We start from the raw sequence: 24,762 nt of genomic DNA on the forward strand, positions 1-24,762 counted from the left end.
TTGAGGGCTGGTGTCGTAGCTTGACTAGTAGTACTAGCTAGCCTCCAACACCGCTGACTCGTCGTCAGTAAATTGCTGTTACAGCTACTACCACGAGCACGAAGCATAGCATTATATAGTGGCAATTTTCCACCTTGTAGTAATATTCGTCTCGAACTCTGCATAGTTCGTTGGTTGCGCAATAATACAACTCAGGATCTACGCGAGCACTCTGAAGAGCCCACCGTATATTTATTCAATTATTATTACTCATTGCCGAGGGGTTTGTGTCATTAATCTGAATTTGACATAAACGCGACAGTATATTTCCGCTTGTCTGTACATTAAATCATCCTGAAAATAAGAACAGAGAATATATAAAACATTAAACAAAATAATAGGCAAAATTCATTTTCTCAATATTAGATCACTCTTCCTCAGGCACATCATCATGAAACGTCATTCCCGACAACGTAGGCTTGATAATTCCAATTCTTATTATGAAATCACCAAAATGCTCACCTTCCTCACGCTCCTCGGCCCATCTCTTAAACATCGGCTTCAAGATCTCAAGCGCTTGAGTCTCGTCAATGGAAGAACGATATAGCTTATTAAGACGCTGTCCCATATATCCACCGCCAAGCATGAGATTATACACTCCGTACGCCTTTCCGACGAGCGCGACCTCGGCAAGCCATGGGCGCGCGCAACCGTTGGGACATCCAGTCATACGCAACACAACCGAATCGTGGCGCAGACCTAGACCCTCAAGGTACGCTTCGAGTTTAGAGACAAATATTGGCAGATATCGCTCAGACTCGGCCATCGCGAGACCGCAGGTTGGGAAAGCAACACAGGCCGAAGACGAAAGTCGCAATGCAGAATGTTGCAAATTGTCAAGCTTATAATCCGCCATTAATTTCTCGATAGTCGGCTTAAGCTCGTCGGTGATGGACGAAAGGATAACGTGCTGGTTACCAGTCAGACGGAAACCAGCCTCGCCGGTCATCGCCTTTGCAATCTCCTTCAAACCTTCCTTCATTGGGTGCTCGGCAGTGTTTTCAATACGACCGTTCTCGATGAACATAGTGTAGTGGTTCAGCCCACGCTCGTCCTTGATCCAGCCAAAGTGATCAATGTTGGACTCGAAGAAGAACTCCCTAGGGGCCTCAAACTTGAATCCCAGTAACTCTTCAACCTTACCCTTATACACATCGATTCCGAGGGTATCAATGGTATATTTCAAGCGAGCATGCTTACGATCCTTACGATCGCCAAAGTCTCGCTGCACAAGCATAATCTTCTCGCACGCAAGCACAACATCCTCTGGTTTTACAAAACCAAAGTTAGTTCCAGTGCGCGGGTAAGTCTTCTTGTTATTGTGGGTAGTTCCCATACCACCACCAGCCAGTACGTTAAATCCTTCGAGCTTGCCCTCGGCATTAGTGATTGCAATAAGACCGACATCGTTGGCGAAAACATCAACATCATTGTATGGCGGGCATGCAATCGCGACCTTGAACTTTCGGGGCAAATATGTGGGTCCGTATAGAGGTTCAAAGTCAACGATGGCGTCGCCAGCAACAAGAGACTTCTTGTCGTTATCGTCCGTCAACCAGATCTCATGGTAGGCTGTCGTCTTGGGCAACAAATGGTTGCTGATCTTGGCTGCCCAATTAGAGAGTTCCTTGTGGAGGGCATTGTTGTAAGGCAGGGCAGCACACATCACGTTTCCTGTTTAATATACTGTCAGCAAAGATATCACAACAAGATGAAAGCAAAAGAAAAAAAAGCAAAACAAAAAAACGTACGATTAACATCACCACAAGCAGCAATGGTATCCATCAACGCAACATTGATACCCTTAATTGTAGCCTTCAACTTCTTCTTGATAACACCGTGCAACTGATAAGTTCCACGAGTAGTCAACTTAAAAGTATGATTTCCATTAGTATCAGCGAGCTCATCGATAGCAAGCCACTGCGCTGGAGTGGAAACGCTGCCGGGCAATCTAACCCGGATCATGAACGAGTACGCAGGCTCCTGACCAGCAGCCTTGCGAGTCTCGCGAATATCACGATCATCCTGCATATATGTACCATGGAACTTGGTCAACTGTGCATCCTCGGCCGTGATGGCCCCGGTTGACTCATCATTCAGACCCTCGACAATAGTACCGCGCAGGTAGTTTGAGTTAATCTTGATGTCCTCGTTAGTGATTGGTGGCGGCTCATCAACATTAGCACCAACACCATCGACACCAAGCGCAGTCCACAAGCTAACTTCCCACGGATTGTACGCCGTTGAGTATCCATCAGGGTCCTGGTCATCACCCAACGCCAGCGCAACAAGCTCCTTACCACCCAAGATCTCGAAGCGGTGCGCAAGATCCTTCGAGGGCTTGTTGTAGTAAATCTTGTCCTGCTTTCTTGGCCAGTAATGACTATCGCCCAAACCAAATACTGCATATTTCACACTGGCGAGATCGAGATCAGTGGAAGTCTTGATGGCTTCCCAGAAGTTGCGGCCGTTTTGAGGGAACTCTCCCTGACCAGCGGTCGAGGTAATAATAACCAGGTTCTCCTCGGCGCCCAAATCCTCGATCGGGAAATCATCCATAGCCATCGCGACGGCGCCTAATCCACGAGCCTTACCACGGCGCGCAAGGCGCTTGGCGACATTCTCAGCTGTACCTCCATCAGATGCAAAGAGGATAGTAAGAGGCGGTCCAGTGAGGCCTTCGAGCAACTTGGTGTAGGCATCCTTGGCCTTAATCTGCTGCTGACTGCGAACCTCAGAGCCATACGAGCCGGCAATGCTCTCTCCGAAGATCGGAGCCCGACGAGCGACTTGCGACAGATGATTCTCGCGAGTCAAAAAATCCTTGAGCTCTTTCTTTATCGCATTCGAGTCTAATTGGAAGTTGGGGAGACCTTCTTCGATAGTGACAGGATCCCATCTGTAAAGAGGCCAGTACCCGGTGTCAACAGCCTTCTTAGTCTCCTGGAGAACTGAAAGAGGAGAATCGGTCTCCTCGCGGTAAGGAAGATATGCGACAACGATAGAGGGACCGTTGAATTTGTCGGCCTCTATGAATGCCTGCAAAGCCTGCGAGTACGACGAGTAGACAGCGATCGAAGCGACGTAGGAGTTTCCGTAATTCATGGCATAAAGACCGATATCTTTCTTTCTTCGGGATGCGTCAGCGGCAGCGCGAGATGTAAACGGCTCAGACTCAATGACAAGCATGTTCACGTTCTTGCCAGAGGCAATGACATGGTGAACACCAGATGCACCGAGATCATACGACCAGGCATCAGATCCAATGATCCATGAGCTACAAGGCTCGAGCAAAGACTTGTCCTTGCTCAATTCAGCGGCAACAGAAGACGAGTCTGCTTCAAGCTGGGCGATAAGCTTACTAGTGGTATCGGCAATCTTAGGCGAGTTCTCAGAATTGAGAAGTAACCACCGTGAAACGAGTTCACTAGTCTCCGGAGCAAGAACACCTTCCTTGACAGCGAGCTGGAGCTTGACAATGAAAGAATTGAGCTCCTCTTCTCTAGCAAGATATGCACCGAAACCATACTCGGGGTTTCCAGTGATAGTCTTAGAAATGCCGGTATCCTCTTTCTCGAGTGCATTCAGAACTGAAAGCTTGTCACCAAAAACATTGTAAAGCATCTTTGAATAGGCAGTCTCGAGCTCGGGAAGCTTAAGAGCGTACGCTGAGTCGACATCGTGAGAAGGCTGGCCGCCGACAAGCAAATTCTGGATCGGTGACTCTGACTGGATATTTTGAATTATTCCGCGCAGAGCCTGACGAATAGTCTTTTCGTCAAGGAAACCAAGAGTGTAGCCAACCACAACCGGGATAGGCGAGGGCTTTGACAAGTCGGCGTTGAGAGCTGAGATGACGTCGAGGAGAACAGGTCCCCATTTTGTAGTCTGGCGGTGAAGCTGTTCTAGAACACCGAGACGTTTGACAGACTTTGGAACGACGGAGAGGAAACGGTCGGCTGACCAAGGTCTGTAAACACGCACGGTGACGACACCAATCTTTGAGTAAACGTCTCCCCATCCAGCTGAAGCGATGGTGGAGATGAAGCTCTGGGCGGAAGAGCCAAAGATGAGAAGAGCGGTATCGGCATTTCCAGCTCCATGGTAATCAAAGGCTTTGTACGCCCGACCCGTAGCCGAACGAACAAGCTCAAAAACGGTCTCGGTTTCGCGGATGAGGTCTTCAGCAGTTAGTGGAGCAATCTCAGCCTCACCAGACTTTGCGTCAAAAGAGACGCCGGCAGCATCATTCCAGTAGATATTTCCACCAACCGGGTTTCCTGACTGGTCAGGGCGAATGAGAGAGTTGCGGTCGAATACCTTGTCGATAGACGCCATATCTTCGTAGGGGATGGGTGACTCTTCGCCGTTGGGCTGATGAAAGAAGTGCAGGACAGCCTTGCCTGTGCGAATTGCAAGGATATGAGCAGCGAGAGCTATATCCTGGGCTTCAGTGATAGAGAAAGACTGGAGCATGGTGAAACCGAGCTGTCGAAGAGCAGTAATCTCCGAGTAATCGGGGAAGGCGCGGCTCATTGATAGATGCACGACGACAGGAAAGCGAGCTAGCTTTGCAAGATGCGGTAAGGCTGCAGGCAGTGATACAGAAGGAGCCGTGACTGAGACGAAGGTATGAGTTGCGAGTTCGTCGAGGGCGGCGCCAAAAGGGTCAGCATTGTAGCGCACACTGCGGACCTGTTGCAATGAGAAGTTTTTGTCAGCAGGTTCACGAGACGATGTAGAAGAGGGACTGACATACCGACGGAAGAGTGCCTCGACGAGCAACAAGACCACGCTGCTTTGTGCGCACCATACGATCGAGTGAAGCATGGAAGCCGGTGTCTTCGCGCTGGAGCGAGGACTGGACCGACAGCACGATGTCGGAGAAGAGGTACGCCAAACGGGCGGCTAGCGGAAGTCAGAACACGGAAAACACAGAAAAAAAAAAAAGAAAAAAAAATAAGCATACCGGCATCCTCACGGGTAGAGACGTATCCTAGAGGAGGAGCCATTTCGTAGGGGATAGAGGCAGGGCGAGAGAGGGAGACGGTAGCTGGAGGCGAAAAACTGATATAAATAATCTTGAAAAAAGTTCCCCGGCGAGGCGAACCACCAGCCACAATTAAGCCACTATGGCGTGCTCTGAGGCGCTCAGCCAACCAAGGGCCGCCTGTTTGCTGCTTGAGTAATCCTGTCTGGCTGCTGGCATGCACGCACTCGCCTATATCTACACCCTCTCGCCCATATCTCAGCTGAGATAGAGATTCATGCGAGTGCATATGTTGAGCAATCTCTCGAATCCGAGTCCAGCGCTCTCTCCGAAGTCCTCAGCGAGAGCGTGCCTGGCGGGCTGATAGGGTTACCCGCAAACCCTAGTGTTGCCTCAGCAGCTCTGAGCCGCAGGTTTGTTTATCAGCACTTACGTAATACTCTCTTTGTATGCGGCATCTCAGCCTGACGTCTGCTTGCAGTCAGTCGGCATACAGAATTCGTATTTTACAGGTCTGCATTCAGAATAGATAGCTACGACGGGATAAGGCGGGAGATTCGGCACCGCCATTCTAGCGGGCTGGCCATGTAGAGGCTATATAGTCATCATGGATGTCATCTTCGTCATCATCATCGGCGGTACAGCGGCATGCGGGGCCAAGTCCGGCTCGAGCGTCTGTGACTCTTAAATTATGGGATGCTATGGCGGCTTTCTCAAGCGTGATGGAGATCACAGCAGTTCTCAACAAATGATTCTTCTGTAAGCATCTTTTCAGTATCTATCTATGCGTATACCGTCTAGACGACGTCTTTCTTCTGCGCCTGCGCGTCTAGAAAGTCATAATTGCCCGAATCTAGTAGAAATATGCTGTCAGTAAATATATCACTGTATACAGAAAACAGAAAGAAAATAAACTCACCAAAATCCCAGTGCCTCTCTTCGCCGTTCGTCAAATGGGTTGCTTCTCCATTACGTACGCACTTCCATTTGCCAACCCCATTATCATCGCCCTCTGCCGTATATTCTCCAATAGTACATACACCCGTTCTGACTTCAAAAGCAGGATTACCGGTCAATGCTCGCCCAATCGCAATCAGAGTAGCCGCATGACTACAGATCAAAATAGCGCGAGTATTTTCCTTGTTTGCAATGTTGATTATTTCCGATAATGTCTTTGCAGCTCTCTGGTGCAACTCATCTTTGGTTTCGCCAGATTTCGATGGCACGAGAATCGGCTGATAATCCTTTTTGACCTTTGGAAAAAAATTTTTAAGAATCTCGGGTGACGCAGCTGTATCTGAATGTTAACATCTTTGAACAGATCCTGACGATATACCAAATATTTGAACTTCACATACGAACGGGATGAGTTGCTCTGGTTACACCGTACCACTCTCTATATTAGAAAACTTTAGTCATCAGGTACTTTATAGTGTCCTCTTGTAACCATTCACTCACCCAACTCCATTCTCCGGTAGAATCTCTATATCCAGCTTATTTGACAATTCCTCCACAGTTTGAAGACATCGGTAGAATGGCGAGCAATATATTTTATCAATTTTTGGTTCAGCCAGAGCTAACTGCTTGGCTAGTTGAACTGCCTGTTCTTCGCCATGTGCCGAGAGTAAAAAATCCCCGTCTATACCCGTGACCGGGGCAGGAATCGGAACATCTTCAACCCAATTCGAGCGAAAGCCGTGCTATTGAACCTGAATTAATTCTTATGTTGACAATCGCTAACAAACAAAATTTGGATATGCTCATACCCGCGTCAGATATATGCGCTCTAGTGGCATTTGAGATTCGTTCTTGTTTCAAATAGTTTCGTGAATTGCCCAGACGAATAATTGACCCTGACTGCCAAACAAGGTTCAAATATCACGTGAAATGAATCCATCGCACTCGAATGTTGAAGCAGCGTATGCAGATAACAAAAGAGTGCAGTATATTTACAATGTCTGGTTCAATTATGTTATAGCAAAAGTTGGCATTTGGAATACTGTGTTGCTTTTAAATTTGAAAGAGCTACTGCTGGATTAAATGGGATTCTATGACTTTTGCTGGCTAAATAGTCTTCAGCCATTAATTATTTATCTTCTTTTTTTTTCCTTAAATGATTTTTCCGTTTAGCGAAATTTTATATACCAAATATTTCATAATATGAACAAGTAAACCTCGATGTCTAAAGTCTCTGATTGAGTCAAGCTTCTCCAAAATCCTGATATTCAGCGTCTACTTGGCTTCTTCGCTGGTATGAATTTATGTGCTAGTGTATTTATAATCAAGTCTCTGTTCATTTTAATGTATGATAATTTCAATATGGTGAACCCACTATAGCGTATATTTTGCATTGATCTATTTTGATATGTGTGGCTAACGAGTTGGTATCAGGTCTGCCACAACAATTAAGAGATATCTATCTTGTAGTGAAGTGAGTAGATAAATAGCTCTCTCTCTGTGTCAATATACTTTACATTTCTCATCCATTTATGAGACCATTCCAGTCTTATAAGCTCAAATCAATTTTTACGAGAGGGGAAGCAATCTGAAATCCATTGCAATACAATGTTTATAAGCAATCTGCAAAGTAAACTAAGCAAAACTAACTACATGGCACATTTTCAACACTCATAAAATCAAAACTCCGAGATTCCCAAATGATACAAAAGTAAGGTAAAGTAAATATAAAAAAGCGTCATAAATTTATTTAGATCCGAAAAATAAATTAATCAATTCGAGCACGATACCACCAGCAATCAAAAATCCAAACACATCTAAACAAGTTAGTATGATCTCTTCATTGTCATTTCTTTTTTGCTATGAAAAAACTGCAAAAAAAGGGTACTTACAAATCCAACCCCATGACACCGGAGGCTTTTCATTGGTTTTTTTCTTTTTGTAGGCAGACTCTGGCTTTCCTTTCTTTCGCTCTTCGCGCTTTGCGTATTTCTGATTTGCTATTCTTTGTGCAGGTGTCTGGGTCTATGTGATTTACATAGTTAGTAGGGAATATCTTTAGAGTTAATTAAAGAGAAGTAAATACCATTATGATTGTATCAGTGCAATTGAGTGGATAGATGTGTAAATGAGCTTAGGAATCAGATACTAAGTGTAACAGAATGTGATGTTGATGGGCGAAGTGAGAGAGGCCACATATGCGAATTCGGGACCAGGGGCAGCTTAGTGCGGCGTTCGTAATACTACGTCACTTTTGCATTTTATTACCGTCTTTATATATATATCCTCATCATCTTCAATACACTTATATCGTAAGACAATGACACATCAGAGAGAGAATATATATGATGGCGTTTTTTAGTGTGTTGAAGCATGGTTGTGCTATAGCAGTTCGGTTTTGTGGTGTGGCGATATGTACAGTTATATTCAAACTGGACTGATCCCATAAGTTATTATGCGACAACCACTGCAAGACTCTTAGATATCTATAAAAATAACTATATATTAGGAGATATTTTTTCTCATTTCTCCAAAACTTTCTGAATAGGTATAGCGCTCTGCACGTAAGAGAAAGGTTAGTACAAGCTCTCAAGATTTCAAAAGAGGCAAAAAAAAAAAGACAAACTTACTTCAATAAAACGACTCATTTGCGCATCTAATTTATCCAGATCTTTCTTCCTCGTCGAATTCTCTTTCGATAACTCTGATTTCGTACTCAACAATTCGTTCTTTCTTGACTCTAACAATAATCTCCGTTCTTGTTCATCTTGCAACCGCGCAATCAATAACTCGTGTTCCGAAAGTGCTTTGGGGATCTTAGTAGATTCATCAAATTCGCCGTCTGCCATTTCAATGTCTTGAAAAGACGACGACGACGACAATGACGGCGCCGTGGTGTGTGTTGAATCAGGTGAGATAGTGTATTCTGGATGGGCTGCTAAAAATTCTTCGACAGGAATAAAATCGATATCCAAGTGCGCAGATCTATAACGAGTAATTCATATTAGCATATCTCGCTTTATATCACAAGCAGAAAATACATTCAATAATGGACTCACCGAAAATCATTACAATGCTCAATTTCTTGCTTCAAGTACCGTTGTCGATAATACATATTTTGTAACTCCAATTGCAATCGATCAACTTCCTCTCTCTTTTCAGTAACATTTATCTTTGCGTCTCGCAACGCAAGTAAATGTGATCGACTAAGTTGTTTGAGTCGAATAGTTTTTGCAAGTAATGGCTTATAAGATGACGCGAATTCTGCTTCAACTAACCGTGTACTTTCTGACGAAGTATCAACTTTCATCTCCCCATCATCATCCGGAGATGCCTCAGTTTTGACATTATCAGTTGCTTCTTCGGCTTTTGGAGAAGGGATACTTGCAGCTGCAGCACTAGAGGCTTCAGATAATTGACCTAATAGTTCAAAGACTTTGGTACTCAGTTCACGCATTGAATCGAGTAGATTTAGTGAATCGCAAAGGATCGGATCGGACACCAGCAGATTATTTTGCTGTTGAAAAGACATTTTGCGTAAAAGAATAAAAGCTATATGTCTTGGTTTGATCAATACTGTAAGATGTGTTTCTGCTGCAGGAGTTTGCTTGTGAAGAGAGTGTGTGCGGCGCTGTTTCTGAGCGTTAAGTATTTTGAATTTTTGCAGACCTGGGGATTAAACACTTTTGATTATCAAGCTAAAACTCGATGATTAAACATATGAACTGCAATAGAAATAATGACGGACATATTAATGAATCAAAGATTATCGTTAAAACAGAGCTATATCGACAGCTTAATCTCAAGCACCTGGTAAACTAGGCAACTTGCTCATATAATTCACATGTCACACTGCTCTTCCTCCATTCTACATTTCCCTTGCAGATCTCTGGCACAGCTAATAGCATACCATAAACCAACTCGAGAACAAGTTTAATTCCTAGTAGCATATATAGCCTGTTATGAACTGTATATGTGGTGCTGCCTCAGCTAGTGCGGCTGCCAAGTCAAGTCCATCCACCTCTATCTCCTCCACGTCTTCACTTTTGCACCTCTCCACTTCTCCACTATCATGCCAGGTACATTCATTCCTCATTCTCTACGAATGCGCTTGTTTTCGTTTTTTCTGAGAGGCATTTTTATAATAACAAAGTCGACGATCTAGGCCTTTCCCTATGGCTTTCGCCTCCACCAAATTCCTCCCTCAATCCAATCCTAACAGACCTAATCTCCACCCTCTCCGACACAGTAGCTGACCCACCTGCTCCGCACTTTCTCCCGCATATCACGATAACAAGTCACATTCCCACTACATCTAACCCGGAAGAAGTAGTCGCATTCGCGGCAAAATATGCTCGTGATTCTCAGCTGAAAATTCAAATCACTGGCTTAGATTTTGGACCCGCATACTTAAAAAAAATATTCTTACGAATCGAGAAATCAAATCAATTGACTAATTTAGCAGAGAATGTTCGCAGGAAATACGCTTGCGGTCAATGGTATTCTCTTAATGACGACGAAGCAGCTGCTCAGGCCAGCGAATGGGTGTCTTCAGAATATGATCCTCATTTAAGTTTAGTGTATATGGACCAATGGCCCTTAGATCATTCTCAAATTGAAACGGCTGAGAAGATGGTAGATGATGCGATTGTGGAAAGAGCTTGGTATGGTGGTCGAATAGCACTTTATGAGACGCAGGGCCCGGCGGATCAATGGAAGATGCTCGCTTTCGTAGATGTATAGTTTGACTTTAATCTTTTTATGTTTCTTATATTTATATTAACCATGTATGAGTTGATGTTTTTATAATTACACATAAATGAACAAACGGAACATAAATTCAAACAAAGACGAAGCTATAAGCTCATGCGGAAAGAAAATACAAAGTTTCTACAGCTCAGTATCAGTCTCGTACTCAAACTCTTCCGGCACAGGCGCCTCATCATCCTCGCCCTGCTCCTCAGGAGGCAAATTGCGTTCTCGAATAGTCTTGATAAACTCAGTCTTAACTCTCAAGCCCTTACTATCTCTAACAACCAAAATTCCTCCCGATGACCGGAACTTCTTGACTGGCGTAAACCGATCGTCGCGCGAAAATGTAATGTACTTGAGCTGCGCGGGTAATACGCGCGACATATTGCTGATTTTGTATCCCTTGATGTCCTTCTTATCCTCGACCTCATCCTTCGCAACCGTCTCGTCATACTCCTCCTCCTCCTCTTCTTCTTCCTCTTCGGCGGCCTCAGTACCGTCGTCAACTTCTACGTCTTCAGCAGCCGGCGTGGTGCCAGTCTCGTCAATCTCCATCTCAGCCTCGGCCTTCTCCTTTTCTGACTTTTTGGCTCTCGCTTTAGCGCGCGCCGTTGTAGACAAAACTGCAGTTGCAACTTTTTCTGGCGCCTTACTAGTGGCTTCTTCAGTCTTCGGAGGATAATCGAATCGGCTCGGTTTGGCATTGCAAAAGAACGTAAGTTCAGGAATCTTAAGATCAGAACGCACACCAACAATTGCCGTCGGGGAGAACGATAACGAAAGGAAGCATGTCAGTGGGAACCAATACCAAAATTGTAAAAAGATTGCAAGTCCAACGATAGCCTGCATATTTAGCGTGCCCGTCTGCCGATTCTCAAGACTAATCGTCACATTTCGTCCACCCGCATCAATAATCCCCTGCGCAAGTGCAGCGCCAAATTTAGCCATGGCATCCTCGTGTTTCTCCGAAATCACTTTAGCAAATGCCTTACGTACAGATTCAACCTTTGGCGCCGTCTTGTCGTTCTGCTGGACAAAAATCATTGCAAGCGAAATTAAGGCGCCTTGTCGAACGAAATCGGTAGGATCCTTAAGCATCGGCTCCAGAAGGTCGATCGCCTCCGCGAGTCCCGTACCCGCGCACGAAATACCAAGCGCGAGAGCAGCACCATATCGTACGTGCGGATTATAACTCTCAGCTAAAAGCTCGACCATGCGCGGCACAGCGATGGGATTGCGGAATAAAATGAAACCAAGGGACATGACCGCCGCACGACGCACATCGTCATTGACATCCGAGACAGCAAGGTGCAAAAGTCGTTTGATGGCAGTGTTGTTTCCTGTACCGCAGTAGGCCAGCGCAATCGTAAACACACCTCCGTATCGCAGAATCGGGTCTCCTTCGTTAAGTAACTGGTCGATAAGTCCGTCGGCGGCCTCCTCTTTGCCGTACATGATTAATGCAACACCAACCGCGAGTCCACGAATAATCTTCTCGTGCTGGGTTTCATGCGCATACTGCAACATCTCTTCCAAAGCTTTTTCATCACCCGAGCCAAGCATGACCAAGCCCATCCCAAGACCGGCAGCTTCACCAGCAACGGCCGAGTCGGAGAAAAGGATATTTTTAAGATCTTCATAGACATCCTCGTCACAGGTCGCCATACCCGCGACTCCGACACCTAATGCCGCGCCGTGCTGCACAACCTCGCCTTCTTGACCGCCGCTACTACTTCCTTCGCGAATATTCTTGCGCAAAAACTCTAGCACGTCCTTGCCGTGTCCAGCAAAGACAAGACCAAGAGCATACAGTGAGCCACCTTGAGAGTACTTTGAGTTTGCCGGCGACGAAACAGCAGCCTCACCAGGAAGATAAGGCTTGAGTAAATTCATTCCCTGGGACAAGTTTCCTCGATGAATCACACCGAGCGCAGCAGTAGCTGAAAACTTACTCCAATTGGAAGCCTTTGACACAAAGTCCAAGTTTTCTCTAAAAAATGCGTCAGCCGCTGTACCTGCATGCAGGAATGCATTTTGAAACGAAACAGCGTTATGGAAAATCGAGCTGCGGCCGTCAAGGGTGTCTTTGGTCCTGTTGAGAACCAATAAATCGGTTTTGTTATTGTCATGCAAAAATGTAAGTTCAATATCGAGCGTGGGTACACCGCTTAAAATCTTGAGAGTCTGAGTGGCACCAGGAGTCTGGACAGAGTCGAGCGTGGCAACAACTTTGGCGAGGAACTGCTGAGAAGTCGAAGACACAAGGTCGAACGCGATCTGGTAAGCTACTAGCAGCGAGGTCTCTGTGTTTTCAACAAGGAGTTTAACGAGTAACTCGCCAGCTTTATCGGCGTCGTTGAGATGAACAAGGATCTTTGTGATGGTGAAATAGTCCGGGTTATGAAGTCTGGTAACAAGAAGAACCATTCTATGCAATACAACGTCCCGCCAGCGTTTGTTTGCCACAAGCGACATTGAAGCATCAAACACGTAGTTGATCAACTCTGCACCTGCAGCCTCGGCGGCCTTTGAATCTTCGTCGAATCCATTGACACCATCAGTTTTTTCACCTTTGAGGCCACCTTTGAAGGCATGGTTGATGCATGCCTCAATGGTGTCAAGCCTTCTCGCTTCGAGAGCCACTCCGATAGCCTAGAGATTAATTAGCCGTGTGTTCTTCAACATGCAATATATATCGAGAGCATACATGCTTATGCTCGCCTTCTTCAATGCATCGAGAAAACATTCGCTCGACGACGTCAGTCAGGTTTGGATCAACGGGAGAGGCGTCCTTTTGCTGTGAATCAAACGCGAGTTGTGAGCTTCGGATGTAAGAATCAATACATTTTGCTAAATTCGCAAAGCAGGTTAGATTTATATTCATCTTTGTAGTATGATTTGTTAGTTTGAAAGATTATGGTGGACATACAAACTATGGTTTCGACGTATTCGCTCTTAACTGATAAATCAAAGAGATCGCCAGCCGCTAGGGCAAATTCCATCGAGGCAACGAATTCTCCAAGATTGTAATAGACCTATGAGAAAGACAGGAGTCAGACAGCGCACTCGAAGAATGCAAATTAAAGAAGATGACGCAAACCTTTGACACGACGAGAGCTGCCAGTTTCCGCTGTGGAAAACGCTCATTCTCGTACAATTCTTCTCTAAAAACGAATACATCAGCATCCAAGACTATACAGCAGGGAGAGAGACGGATAGAATACATTCTAGAAACCTGATTGGTGATTTCAGCCCAGAACTCGTCAACGAGGAGGTTGAGTTGTTCGAGCGCGTAGACCTGGAGAGTCTGATCCGACTCGTCGAGGAGCGCGAGGAGCGACTCCGCTGAAGTTAGAAAGACCATCAGGGCGTTTAATTGCAATGACGGCAAGGAAAGAGAGATGGATGACGGATCAGAGGATGGATGATGTCGGAGGATGGGGATTTGCAGTGCAGTGAGTGTGAATGTGAGTGATGAGGTTGGGTGTGTGGAAGTCAGAGGAAGCGTTTGTGAGCAAAGGGCATGACTGTGAGCGGCTCACAAAGAACTATCATGAGTGGAATTCATATATCTGCTTTGAATGGCTTTCTTAGTTAAAAGTAAGTATTTCATTTAAAAGATTACTGGTTAATATCCATTATTTAAAAGAGTTTTATTTGCTATTTAGCTACTACATTTGCCACTGAGGCCAGCAAATAGTCCTCACCACTTCTCTCAAGGTTGGTAGTAGACAAGATATCCAAACTTAAAAAAGCAGTAGAACCTGCCATGCAAGGCAACTATTACTACTGCATCAATTTAGCCTTCTTATTGGTATTTTTCTTGTTACAACTCCTCAAGTTTCAGAGGCGAGGCACTAGAAATCGGTGGGAAGAGTCGGCTGTTATACTCGGTGGTGATTACGGTCCAAACAGGCAGCGTGTGAACAATGCAATAGCTACGATGGTTGTCGTTTTGGCTACCGATTCGCACTCTGCTGCTGCATGGAGCTGGAAGGTAGAGTATAAACCAGAGCCCATCACTGGCTGTGTGACACTCTTGCTATATTGCAGCGGCGCATTCACCGGGGCATTTTTGTGTTGGTTGTGCATAGCTGCATTTAGTATACTACATGGTTTTCGCGCTGAAGGACGCTCAGGCGACCATATCCGGTTGCAAAGACGAGAACTGGGAGATATAATCACTAGATATGCTAACGGTGCTGAAACCGATGGCTTCGATAAGAGCAAATTTGCCATAGGCGAAGAAGCTGAGATTATAATCTATGGGGTGATCGTGAAGTATAGAAAGTTATCAGGCAATCGGCACAGACTACGACATGATAGTCTGGCGACTGAAGAAACTGGGATTCAGTCATCTAGTGCCTTGATTGGTAATGTGGTAATAGCCTCCTGGAATGAGATACAGGATGATGACAGGAGTATGAGTGCCGTCGAGATCAAAGCATTGGCTCAGAGCATAGTCGACCAGATTGACTGCACGCAATCACCGATAGATTCAAAGCTGGAAAACAAAACATCAAGATGGACGTTCGCTAGGTACAACTACGCAGCTGGTGCACTAGAGGACTTGGCTGACAAGAGATAAGACTGGGACTATCCATGAGGACTACATGAAGTGAGAATGGATACTTCAGGCTTATTTGAATTAGAAGCCGCGCCTAGCTTATATAATTGAATACAGATAATTGCTGAAGAAGAGTAATAAATGATCAGAATGGTCCGGCTCGAGCTTGTTCTACAACCATTCGAATGCATTTCTAGAAGCAACATTGTAGCAATATTGACTTTTGACAGTAGGATACCAGAAATATGAGTGGTTTTTTTGTAGCTTCTTATATTCAATGCAGTTATACGTTTAATACAACTGACGAATACCAAGTAGTAAAGAAGCTCAGCTGCTTTCATGTGAAAGCCGACAGTGTATATATAGTTTCATATACTGTACTATTACCAGCTTAGAAAGGAACCTGAGGAGCGGAGAGCACACCGCACACGCGCACACAAGCGTGGAGAGCAAATTAGACCGGAATCAGCTGGGCGGCCCGCCAAGTTCAGCCAAAATGGGTACTAGTTGACACTAATTAGGACATACATATATTCTGACAGATATTGTGAATGCCAGAAGTATCTGCATGTATTATACTGTATTATACATGGAAATGTCTGGAATCGCAGAAGAATATAGTTGCAACGATATAAGAACAAATGTATAGAAAATATTCTCGCCAAAGAAGAGGAAAAGAAGAGGAGATGAGATGAAGGAGAGAGGAGATTAAAGAGATGAAAGCGGCATAGTCTCGGGTCGACAGTGAAATCTAAATATCAGAGCTTATTCTCTGTGTTTTCAACACGAGTCATAAAATTACTTTGCTCTAGTGTTCAACAACAATATCTTAATATTTATATATATATAGATACATATACGTACATATACGTAGTATCTATATATATAGATAGATAAAGTATATGGAATTGTATTAATTATAGCATAACACTACTGCAGTGGTGATACAGTCAATACAAAAGCTAAAAGCTAAAAAGATACCAAAGAGCTAAAACTCCCGGCACGGCTCTGTTCGGATACGTAAAAGAGAAAATAAACATAAGCAATGATCATCATCACCTTTATTAATCTTTCATAGTAATTGGTGGGTATCAATCACCGGGTCTCTTTTACCGGAGTTTAGCGGTGTCTGTTCCTGTGCCTGACGTAGTTGTCCTTACATACTCTTTTTTCCCTCCTTGTACACGCACATAGGATAGAGATGTTTTTTATGAATAATAAATCTGATTAGAAATACAAGAATGCAAATTTGCAAAGAATAAGTTATGACAGAGAACAAATCAGATATTAAAAGAAATTCAGTATTTCTAATGTAAGCAGTGCCGCTGCTATAGTTAGCCGCTCTCGACCGCCGCGTACCATTCTCGACGGAGTACAGTCCCACCTTTGGTAACACTCCGCTTCCTCTGACAGCCAACCCAGGCTTGCTTTTTTACTGCTAGTTCACATCTACAAAGAATTGCGTAATATCCGTCAATCTGCTGTAGTAGTCCATTCTATTGTCTATAGTCAAAATCTATTATCGGCATTCTCTGTTGTGTAGACGTATGACAGCTTACCGTCTCACGAGTACTGGCTGCACACTGGCTGCGCTCTTCAGCATCCGAGTCTCGACATGATCCCGCTCACCACCAGCCTGGTGACCCTCTCATTGCTCTTGTTATCGTTATCAACATCTAATGCAGAGCTCTCGAATCTACTACACGAGCAACTACTCTCTATTGATTCAGTCGCACCGTCTTCCGACAACTCAACCTGGTTACTTTCAACCCACAACTTCACAGTCAATTCATTCCAGATCCAGCCATACGTCTCAAATGGCTACATAGGCATCCGTCTGCCCGTCGAAGGCACGGGTTACATAATCGACAACAATCAAACAAATGGCTGGCCACTTCAGCAGCCGCGCTATACTGGTGCATACCTCGCCGGCTTTTGGGATCTACAGCCATCTACTCCACAAACAAACTACCCAGAACTGCTCGCGCGAGGTGCCGAGTCCGTCATCTCGACTATTCCTGTCTGGTCCTCTCTTTTTGTAGCGGCGCATGGCGACATATATATGCCTGGTGTCGTTGATACCACAAAAATCCAGAATTACACGCAGACGATGAATCTACGCGACGGCACTGTGCGAACGCGGATGAAATGGCTACCCAAAAATGAAGCAAAGTTAGCGATCTGGCTGGACTTTGAAGTTATTGCGCACAGGAGTATTCCTACTCTTGGCATGGTTCGTTTAGAAGTTACCTCAGCCGTCGACACAGAAGTCACCGTCATTGACGTTTTGGATATGAATGGCTCGTTTAGGACTGTTCATCTCGCCTCGAATTATTCGGCTGTCGATGGCACTGGCATCTGGACCGGTGTACGACCATATGGACTCTATACTTCTGCCTACGAGTTTTCGCATCTTGAATTCAGCGATCGCGCACGTGTGAACATGTCCTCTAGAAGCCGCTCATCACTATTCAAAAACTCAATCTCGCAACAGTTCAAGATCAATCTGACCTCCCACACGACTTTTACAACTTACAAATATGTCGGAGTCGCTTCTTTAGACTCTTACAAAAGTCCCAAACGCGCAGCTGCTTACACGGCGCGCGCGGCAGCCGCAGTCGGATACCGTCTTCTGCGCGCAAGTCATGAACTAGGATGGCGTCGACTATGGGAGTCGGCAGATATCGAAGTGCCTTCATCTCCGGAGTGGCAGCTCGCTGTCCGCGCATCGCTCTTTCATTTATTAAGTGCCGTGCGCAATGAAAGTTCTGAATCTATTATGGTTTCGGGATTATCCTCGGATTCCTATGCGGGCATGATAGTATGTGTGCCTTGTTCCCATATTTTTTTTTGAGTTTCTTTGTTGAGTTTACTCTTCGCTATTCTTCGCTAACAAAAAAAAAATAGTTTTGGGATGCCGACACATGGATGTTCCCATCTCTAAGCGTACTGTACCCTAGCTACGCCTCCGCAATCACAAACTACCGCTCAAAGCTACACAGTCAAGCACTCGCAAATGCAGAATCTTATAGTCTCTCGGGCGCAATTTACCCATGGACCTCCGGCCGCTTTGGAAATTGCACTGCAACAGGGCCATGCGTTGATTATGAATATCACATTAATGTCGACGTGGCGCAAGCGCAATGGAATGCTTACCTATTAAACAACGATACAAATTTTTTAAGGGAGAAAGCATGGCCTATCCTGCGTGATGCAGCGAACATGTTTGCTGACGTGGTGATTGCGAGTAGCGATCATGACAATGAGTTTTATATACGTAATATGACTGATCCCGATGAGTACGCAAATCATGTCAACAACGGTGCATTCACTGCGGCCGGAATTTCAAGACTAATGTCTTGGGCGCGAAGAGCTGCTCATGTCTTATCCGAACCTGAAGGAGATAAGTGGGCAGATATCGAGTCGGGAATGTACATTCCCGAGTCTGAAGATGGCAAGATTGTGTTGGAGTTTTCGAATATGGATGCGTCGATTGAGAGCAAACAAGCCGACGTAGTGTTGTTGAATTACCCTTTAGAATATAAAACGTCACTCGAGCAGAGTCTGAATAATCTTGATTTCTACTCGATGCTGCAGAGTCCCGATGGTCCGGCAATGGTAATCTCTCTTTTTTTCAAATTTTATTTTTTTTTTGTTTTTTAGTACACACCGATACTAACAAGAAATAGACATGGGCGATATTCGCCATCAATGCAGCCGAACTCTCCCCGGCTGGCTGCGCATCGTATACTTACCTACTCAGCTCATCGCAGCCGTACCTGCGTGCACCATATTACCAATTTTCCGAGCAAATGATCGATGAAGGAGACACGAATCCCGCCTTTCCATTCTTGACTGGTCACGGCGGATTCTTGCAAATATGGACTCACGGCTTTACAGGGTATCGTCCACGTGAGGATGTATTTTATATCGATCCTAGCCTGCCGCCGCAGCTCGATGGGTATACAGTGCGAGGAATCAACTGGCGCGGATATATTTTTGACATGACGCTCACTCTAAGCCATACAAACCTGACGATACGGCACGAGTCTGAATCTCGTGACGAGCAAGTAGTTGTTGAGATTGGCGCCGGCGAGATGAAGGGCCGGTATAATTTATCTACCGGAGACACGCTGACTGTGCCCACGCGGCGCGTCGACCTCGACGCGCCGCTAATTGCAGGCAACTTTGCCCAATGCCGGCCCGCGGCGTCGAACACGACGTGGGTGAAGGGTCATATGCCGATAAGTGCAGTTGATGGCGCCAACGCGACGAGCTGGCAACCTGCGAGCACGAGCGCGGCTGCCATTATCGTCGAACTTGGCGGGACGCGGAATGTGACTGCGCTCGAGTTCAACTGGGGGCGAGTGCCGCCACGTCAGGTTTCTGTAGGGTTTCTAAAGGACGGAGATGGGTGGGAAGTAGGGGTTCTGGACTCAGTCTGGTTTAGCAGGCATACAGTCTCTGTCAGCGAGGCGAACACTACGCGGATAGAAGCGAATGCAATTGCGCCGGGGGCAGTGGTGGTCGTAGTAGAGGGGTCGTACGCCAATGACGACGAAGGGGCTACGGTTGCTGAGATAGCAGTGATATAGTAAACAGAGTCTACAAGTTGTGAGCACTAAACTTCGTAGTCAGGCACAGTCCAAAGGTACGCGTGCGCCTTCGTACCGGTACATCACACAAGACCCATGAAATTGTCAGCGGGTACAATTTAATTATAGCGGCTGCACTCATCCACTCGCTCCTTCTTCTGCTTCTCACTCTTACATCACTCTCGCTTCAGTCTTTTTTCAGTGTTTAGTGGTCTGCTGCTGCTGCTGCTGAAGCACCATTTTTCCTTGTTTTCTTCTTTTTCGCATGATGCAGGCTATTGCTCGCACACCTTCGCCAAGCCTCGACAATCCTCTCCCCGCAGCTAATCATCTGCTCGTAAAGTCATCTCCCACCATGCGACGCGCCTCGCAGTCCCGTCTGCGTCGCAGCCTATCCCGACACAACCTCGCTCTTACTGGCGCGATACTCCTGCTAGTCTATGCGCTGTTTACTTTAGGTGGCAGTGGTGGCTCGTCTCGCTCTGTCTCGCCTTACTACGCGGCGGCGGATCCCTCTGATGCCATCCTCCGCCACGACCTGACGAAGATTGCGCAGCAGGCGGCCGCGAAGGGCAGTTCGAAAGGTAAAAACAAAGGCGTTGCGCCTGGGCAAGTTCAGAACTCTGCTGATATTGCCGAGATCGCGTATCGCGGTGCGTCGCATGATTTTCCATTACCGGACCCACGCATGCGCGCGCCGGATATGATTGACACGTTTGCCGGATACGCGAATCGCGATCTATGTCCGGTTTCTTCACTACAACTGCATCGACCGTTTGAGCCGCTATGCTCGACTAAGACTGAGTTGCTTACTGCCATGTCAGATGGTGGGCGTGTCGGCGTCGACGCGCCGTATATGCCGCGCGGATGCGATATGCGATGGTATGATCGGGGTGAAATTTGTGATATCTTGTCTCGGTATGATAAGGTTCTTTTTATTGGAGACTCGATGATGCGGCATGCGGTGGGCGCTCTGCATGTACTGCTACGAGAGGATTTGGGATTTGGCGGAGTTACGCAGTGGAATTTCCGATTAGATGAGAAGGAGGCGTGCTTTTGCGACGGACAGTTTGATACGCTTAAATGTGGTGTGCAGGGAATTTTTAATTCGGATGATGTGGCCAAGTTTGATCTACAGTCACTCAAATGCGACGCGCGGAAATTGAATGTGCAAAACCATGTGATGACTACGTATCCGCCGTCGTCTGCCGAATTAGCTGGCCTAGGTGATGCGATTGCCCAGCAGGGTTCTCAGCGTCCGGTGGCATTCATTTACGGGCAAGGACATCATAACGATCTTGATGTACAGGCGACGTCTGGGTGGATCACATCTATTCAGCGGACTATTTCTGAGCGTATGAAGAGAGGCGTGGGACGCGCGCAGCTGTTTGTTACGCCGGGAGCGTCGGGACCACAGATGATTGATCGAGATTTGATAAAGCACGGAATCAAAGCATTACAAGTGTTTGAGGTTGGTATGCGAGCGATTGGACACACCAAGGATCTTGATGTGCTGGGGACTTGGAACGCTACCGTTCAATCTACTTTGATTGACGGCAAGCATTCGGGGATAAAGGGCAATTTACTCAAGATTATGATGGTTCTGAATTGGTTGGACAACGTGAGCCCAGTTGTTGCATCAGAGACGCAGTTCGTGCTGGATGACGCGCAACTACCGAAAACGCATCCTCTAGAAGACGATACATTGAACGGCGTCAATGCCGATTTAGCATCGCTACCACTGGCATTGCAAGGGTCGAAAGCGACCCAATCAGATGCTGGCTCTGCACCTGCACCACCACCACCTCCTCCTCCTCCTGCACCACCATCCGAAAATGCGGCTTCTGCACCACCATCACCACCACCACCACCACCACCACCTCCTCCTCCTCCATCCGTAAACGCGGCCCCGGCACCACCGCTTTCACCAGCGGCAAAACAGCCAGCAGCGCACGCGGAGCCAGACGCGATTGAGCGCAAGATTATTGAGAACGAAGAGCAAAAGCTGAATAGCAAGATTGATATTGCAGCCGACGGGGCGCGCGCCGGTAGTGGAGCTGTTCCAGCTGCGGAGACAGTTGAGAAGGCAGCTGAACAGAAGCACGCACCAGGATCACCGGCTGTGGGCACAGGGAATATTCCTAAATTCTGAGTGAATGGTATTGAGTACGATAGGGAGCGCGATTGTGTTTTTTTGTTTGTTTTTCTCCTTGGCGATAAGCATACAAACCGTTGAGAACGCGTTGAGTGTGCATTGGGTGTGAGTTGAAGAAAGGGGGGAAAGTACTGTAGGGAGACTTGTACAATATTGATAATTACTCTGTATAGCGAGTGAAAGTTTAGTTTAGTAGCGTTTTGTTTATGGAACTGCTTTGATTAAGATTGCAGCTTATGATGTTATTGATTTTATTGATTTTATTGATGTTATTGTTATTGGCGTTGTGCAATATATTATATCACATAAAAACATAAAAAACTGCAGCGGTACAGAGATGAGAAAAGAGCGAATAGATGAGAAGTAAGGGGTGAGGAAGAGGAATGAATGACGGTTGCGGTATCGGCAGAGCAGACATGTGCACAGGTAGGCTCCACAAGATCCACACGAGGCCATGTTGGATGCTACTAACACTTGTAGAGCCCAAATCAAGGCGAATGTGTTCGTCAGTTCAGGCAAGAGATCTAGATTAAGGATATAGTCTGAGATAGGCCGCTTGCTGCATTTGGAATAGCATACGCGAAGACTCGGTATTTGATCACGTGGATGGAAGTTCCTGCTGAGACCGTTGGTTGACTTTTGGCTTTGGCTTTGGCTTTGGCTTTGACTTTAGTCTTGACAGGGCTGGTATGTGACAAGAGACGGTAAGTTGGGACTAGCTGCGTCGGGTCAGAGCAGAGCAGAGGCAGATAAAGAGCAGAGAGGAAGACGATGGTGCGTAGGAATTACTAGACGTAGGCAACTTCTCGTTTTCGCACTTGCCTGTGCCGATGCTGTCGAGGCGACATGATGAGGATAATTTAAATATCAGACATGAAGGCCGAGGCCTGGCTTAATATACATCTGCTTTTACCTACTACTACTATTACTATTACTATTACCATCTGCCTGAAATGAGCCAGGTGAAAAGGCGAGTGGCTGCAGCATGGCTGCGCAACGAGCCGACTGGCGCAGTGGAGGCGCGCATAAAACCTGTTTCTTACTCTTGGAAAAATCATTAGTTTGCAATTGCCACGTACAATCGCTTTGTCTTTCTGCTCTTGCTTTAATTAAAAAAAAAAGCTGATGGACAGTCTGGAACCGGCGTTGCGGATATCGGTATATTTACATTGCTTCGTATCGATACTCCCGCGCTAAATACTCTGCTCCTCGTTCATACCTCTCCACTGCCGCCAATACTCGTACAGTCCCTGCCACACGCCTGCCTTGTGCACCATCGCCAGCACAAGCACCGCGGGCAATTGCATAATACTCGCCCAAAACAGCCGTCGCGCACTCGCGCTCGCCGCCGCACTCTTGCCCAGCCCTGCGGCATCGACCTTGCGGCAGTCGCGCCAGAACTGCGCAGCGCTCACCACAAGCCACGCATTCACGGCCGTACTGTCGACTACAAAACCCACATCCGTAACTCCGTAATACCATAGGCCGACGCAGAGCGGAATCATCGCGACCGAATAGCGCAACGACACGCGCGCATTCAGCGCCGGATTCACCCACGCCGTCATTCGATATCCGGCTTTCCTGTACTCGTCGCGGATGTTGTATGACAGGGCGTTGAAGTGCGGGAACTGCCACGCGTAGAGTAAACCGGCAAGACACCACGCGCCGGGATCATCCAGCGATCCACCGGCGGCGCTCCAGCCCATTAGTGGAGGAATTGCGCCCACGACAGCGCCGACCCAGGTATTCAGTATCGAGGTGCGCTTCATGGACGTATATAATCCCGCGTAGAGGCCAATGTTAAAGACCGCTAGCGCAGCTACCTCCTCATTAACGCCATACAGCAGCAACACGGCTCCAACCGTACCTGCAGCAGCGGCAAAAAAAACAGCCTGGCGCGTAGATACTAGACCGCGGACAATGGGCCGCGTGCGAGTGCGCGCCATCATCCCGTCGAATTCTGGCTCGCGCGCCATATTCAACGCATTTGCACAGGCAGAAGTTAGCGTCGTGCCTGCAGTCAGAAAGAATAAGGTGGCTAAAGACGACAACGGCTGAGTGGAGAATGTAGAGATGATTGCTGATTCGGGAGTTATGGCATACGCTGACATTGTGCTTAATACAATTAGAGCCGTCAGACGCGGTTTCCCGAGTTGCGTGTATAACGACACGACGGATGGTGGTCGACGTGGGGTTGCTTGTGCTGGAGGATGGCATAGTGCTTCTGGAGTGAATGACGAGTGCTATATAAATTAGCACCTATTTAGCAGTAAAAGCGATAACACAGTAAGAGTAAAACATACACGAACACCTCGTCGTCTTGATGTCGACCGTGTAAGCTCGCCATTTGACCGGAAAAAATCAGTAAGACTAGTTGCACTAGCATATCCTCGATTCCTACTGCTATCCAGCCACCTAATTGAAATTTTTGAGGTACCTATTGGCCGCAAACATTGTACTCGACAGTAGCTGTGTAATATACTCTGCATCTCTGTCTTGGTTGGAAGTAGACGTGGAAAGGACTAATATCTCTTTCTAGTTTTGCATACTCAACAATTTGATTCTTCTCTGCTGGAATTAATAAATTGATTGACTCTCTCTATTCTATATACCTCTTCAAATTAAGAGCTATAAACAATATAGAGTACTCAAATCATCAAATAATTTATCATCAAATCCAATCGGAACATACTCTTTTTTTTCATTC

General features: G+C 46.3%; 11 protein-coding genes across 11 annotated transcripts; 4 read left to right on the plus strand and 7 right to left on the minus strand.

The window, feature by feature from the left end:
* Positions 1-218: 218 nt before the first annotated feature.
* On the minus strand, positions 219-5,079 carry V2V93DRAFT_375309 (uncharacterized protein). Its single transcript, XM_066911465.1, has 4 exons — positions 5,009-5,079; positions 4,799-4,947; positions 1,791-4,734; positions 219-1,713 (listed from the first exon to the last, which is right to left on the minus strand). The coding sequence occupies exons 1-4, from the start codon at positions 5,049-5,051 to the stop codon at positions 407-409; spliced, it is 4,443 nt and encodes a 1,480-aa protein (XP_066763428.1). The 5' UTR covers positions 5,052-5,079; the 3' UTR covers positions 219-406.
* A 747-nt stretch (positions 5,080-5,826) lies between these two features.
* Positions 5,827-6,825, minus strand: V2V93DRAFT_392682 (histidine phosphatase superfamily; the record flags this gene model as incomplete). The annotated part of the gene is made up of 5 exons (XM_066912482.1): positions 5,827-5,882; positions 5,949-6,320; positions 6,388-6,425; positions 6,488-6,729; positions 6,796-6,825. The coding sequence occupies 5 exons, from the start codon at positions 6,823-6,825 to the stop codon at positions 5,827-5,829; spliced, it is 738 nt and encodes a 245-aa protein (XP_066763429.1).
* A 512-nt stretch (positions 6,826-7,337) lies between these two features.
* V2V93DRAFT_89546 (uncharacterized protein) lies at positions 7,338-8,206 on the minus strand. Its single transcript, XM_066912818.1, has 3 exons — positions 8,073-8,206; positions 7,879-8,011; positions 7,338-7,803 (listed from the first exon to the last, which is right to left on the minus strand). Exons 1-3 carry the CDS (start codon positions 8,073-8,075, stop codon positions 7,733-7,735), a joined length of 207 nt encoding a protein of 68 aa, XP_066763430.1. The 5' UTR covers positions 8,076-8,206; the 3' UTR covers positions 7,338-7,732.
* Positions 8,151-9,591, minus strand: V2V93DRAFT_375316 (Fms-interacting protein-domain-containing protein). Its single transcript, XM_066911466.1, has 3 exons — positions 9,046-9,591; positions 8,617-8,971; positions 8,151-8,544 (listed from the first exon to the last, which is right to left on the minus strand). Exons 1-3 carry the CDS (start codon positions 9,516-9,518, stop codon positions 8,509-8,511), a joined length of 864 nt encoding a protein of 287 aa, XP_066763431.1. The 5' UTR covers positions 9,519-9,591; the 3' UTR covers positions 8,151-8,508.
* A 101-nt stretch (positions 9,592-9,692) lies between these two features.
* Positions 9,693-10,835, plus strand: V2V93DRAFT_375318 (2',3'-cyclic-nucleotide 3'-phosphodiesterase). The gene is made up of 2 exons (XM_066911467.1): positions 9,693-10,065; positions 10,152-10,835. The coding sequence occupies exons 1-2, from the start codon at positions 10,059-10,061 to the stop codon at positions 10,727-10,729; spliced, it is 585 nt and encodes a 194-aa protein (XP_066763432.1). The 5' UTR covers positions 9,693-10,058; the 3' UTR covers positions 10,730-10,835.
* Positions 10,754-14,217, minus strand: V2V93DRAFT_375320 (armadillo-type protein). The gene is made up of 5 exons (XM_066911468.1): positions 13,963-14,217; positions 13,839-13,902; positions 13,668-13,773; positions 13,446-13,588; positions 10,754-13,390 (listed from the first exon to the last, which is right to left on the minus strand). The coding sequence occupies exons 1-5, from the start codon at positions 14,100-14,102 to the stop codon at positions 10,877-10,879; spliced, it is 2,967 nt and encodes a 988-aa protein (XP_066763433.1). The 5' UTR covers positions 14,103-14,217; the 3' UTR covers positions 10,754-10,876.
* Positions 14,218-14,344: 127 nt separating this feature from the next.
* On the plus strand, positions 14,345-15,609 carry V2V93DRAFT_375321 (uncharacterized protein). Its single transcript, XM_066911469.1, has one exon. It carries the CDS (start codon positions 14,508-14,510, stop codon positions 15,324-15,326), a length of 819 nt encoding a protein of 272 aa, XP_066763434.1. The 5' UTR covers positions 14,345-14,507; the 3' UTR covers positions 15,327-15,609.
* Positions 15,312-16,010, minus strand: V2V93DRAFT_375322 (uncharacterized protein). The gene has a single exon (XM_066911470.1). It carries the CDS (start codon positions 15,644-15,646, stop codon positions 15,335-15,337), a length of 312 nt encoding a protein of 103 aa, XP_066763435.1. The 5' UTR covers positions 15,647-16,010; the 3' UTR covers positions 15,312-15,334.
* Positions 16,011-16,689: 679 nt separating this feature from the next.
* V2V93DRAFT_375323 (glycosyl hydrolase family 65 central catalytic domain-containing protein) lies at positions 16,690-20,002 on the plus strand. The gene is made up of 3 exons (XM_066911471.1): positions 16,690-18,126; positions 18,213-18,923; positions 18,995-20,002. The coding sequence occupies exons 1-3, from the start codon at positions 16,921-16,923 to the stop codon at positions 19,898-19,900; spliced, it is 2,823 nt and encodes a 940-aa protein (XP_066763436.1). The 5' UTR covers positions 16,690-16,920; the 3' UTR covers positions 19,901-20,002.
* V2V93DRAFT_375328 (uncharacterized protein) lies at positions 20,003-22,376 on the plus strand. Its single transcript, XM_066911472.1, has 2 exons — positions 20,003-21,705; positions 21,781-22,376. Exons 1-2 carry the CDS (start codon positions 20,166-20,168, stop codon positions 22,050-22,052), a joined length of 1,812 nt encoding a protein of 603 aa, XP_066763437.1. The 5' UTR covers positions 20,003-20,165; the 3' UTR covers positions 22,053-22,376.
* A 503-nt stretch (positions 22,377-22,879) lies between these two features.
* Positions 22,880-24,660, minus strand: V2V93DRAFT_89809 (UbiA prenyltransferase family-domain-containing protein). The gene is made up of 2 exons (XM_066912819.1): positions 24,359-24,660; positions 22,880-24,298 (listed from the first exon to the last, which is right to left on the minus strand). The coding sequence occupies exons 1-2, from the start codon at positions 24,542-24,544 to the stop codon at positions 23,249-23,251; spliced, it is 1,236 nt and encodes a 411-aa protein (XP_066763438.1). The 5' UTR covers positions 24,545-24,660; the 3' UTR covers positions 22,880-23,248.
* Positions 24,661-24,762: the final 102 nt, after the last annotated feature.

Source organism: Kockiozyma suomiensis (assembly GCF_038497685.1).
Source record: "Kockiozyma suomiensis strain NRRL Y-17356 unplaced genomic scaffold V2V93scaffold_16, whole genome shotgun sequence".
Lineage (NCBI taxonomy): Eukaryota > Fungi > Ascomycota > Lipomycetes > Lipomycetales > Lipomycetaceae > Kockiozyma > Kockiozyma suomiensis.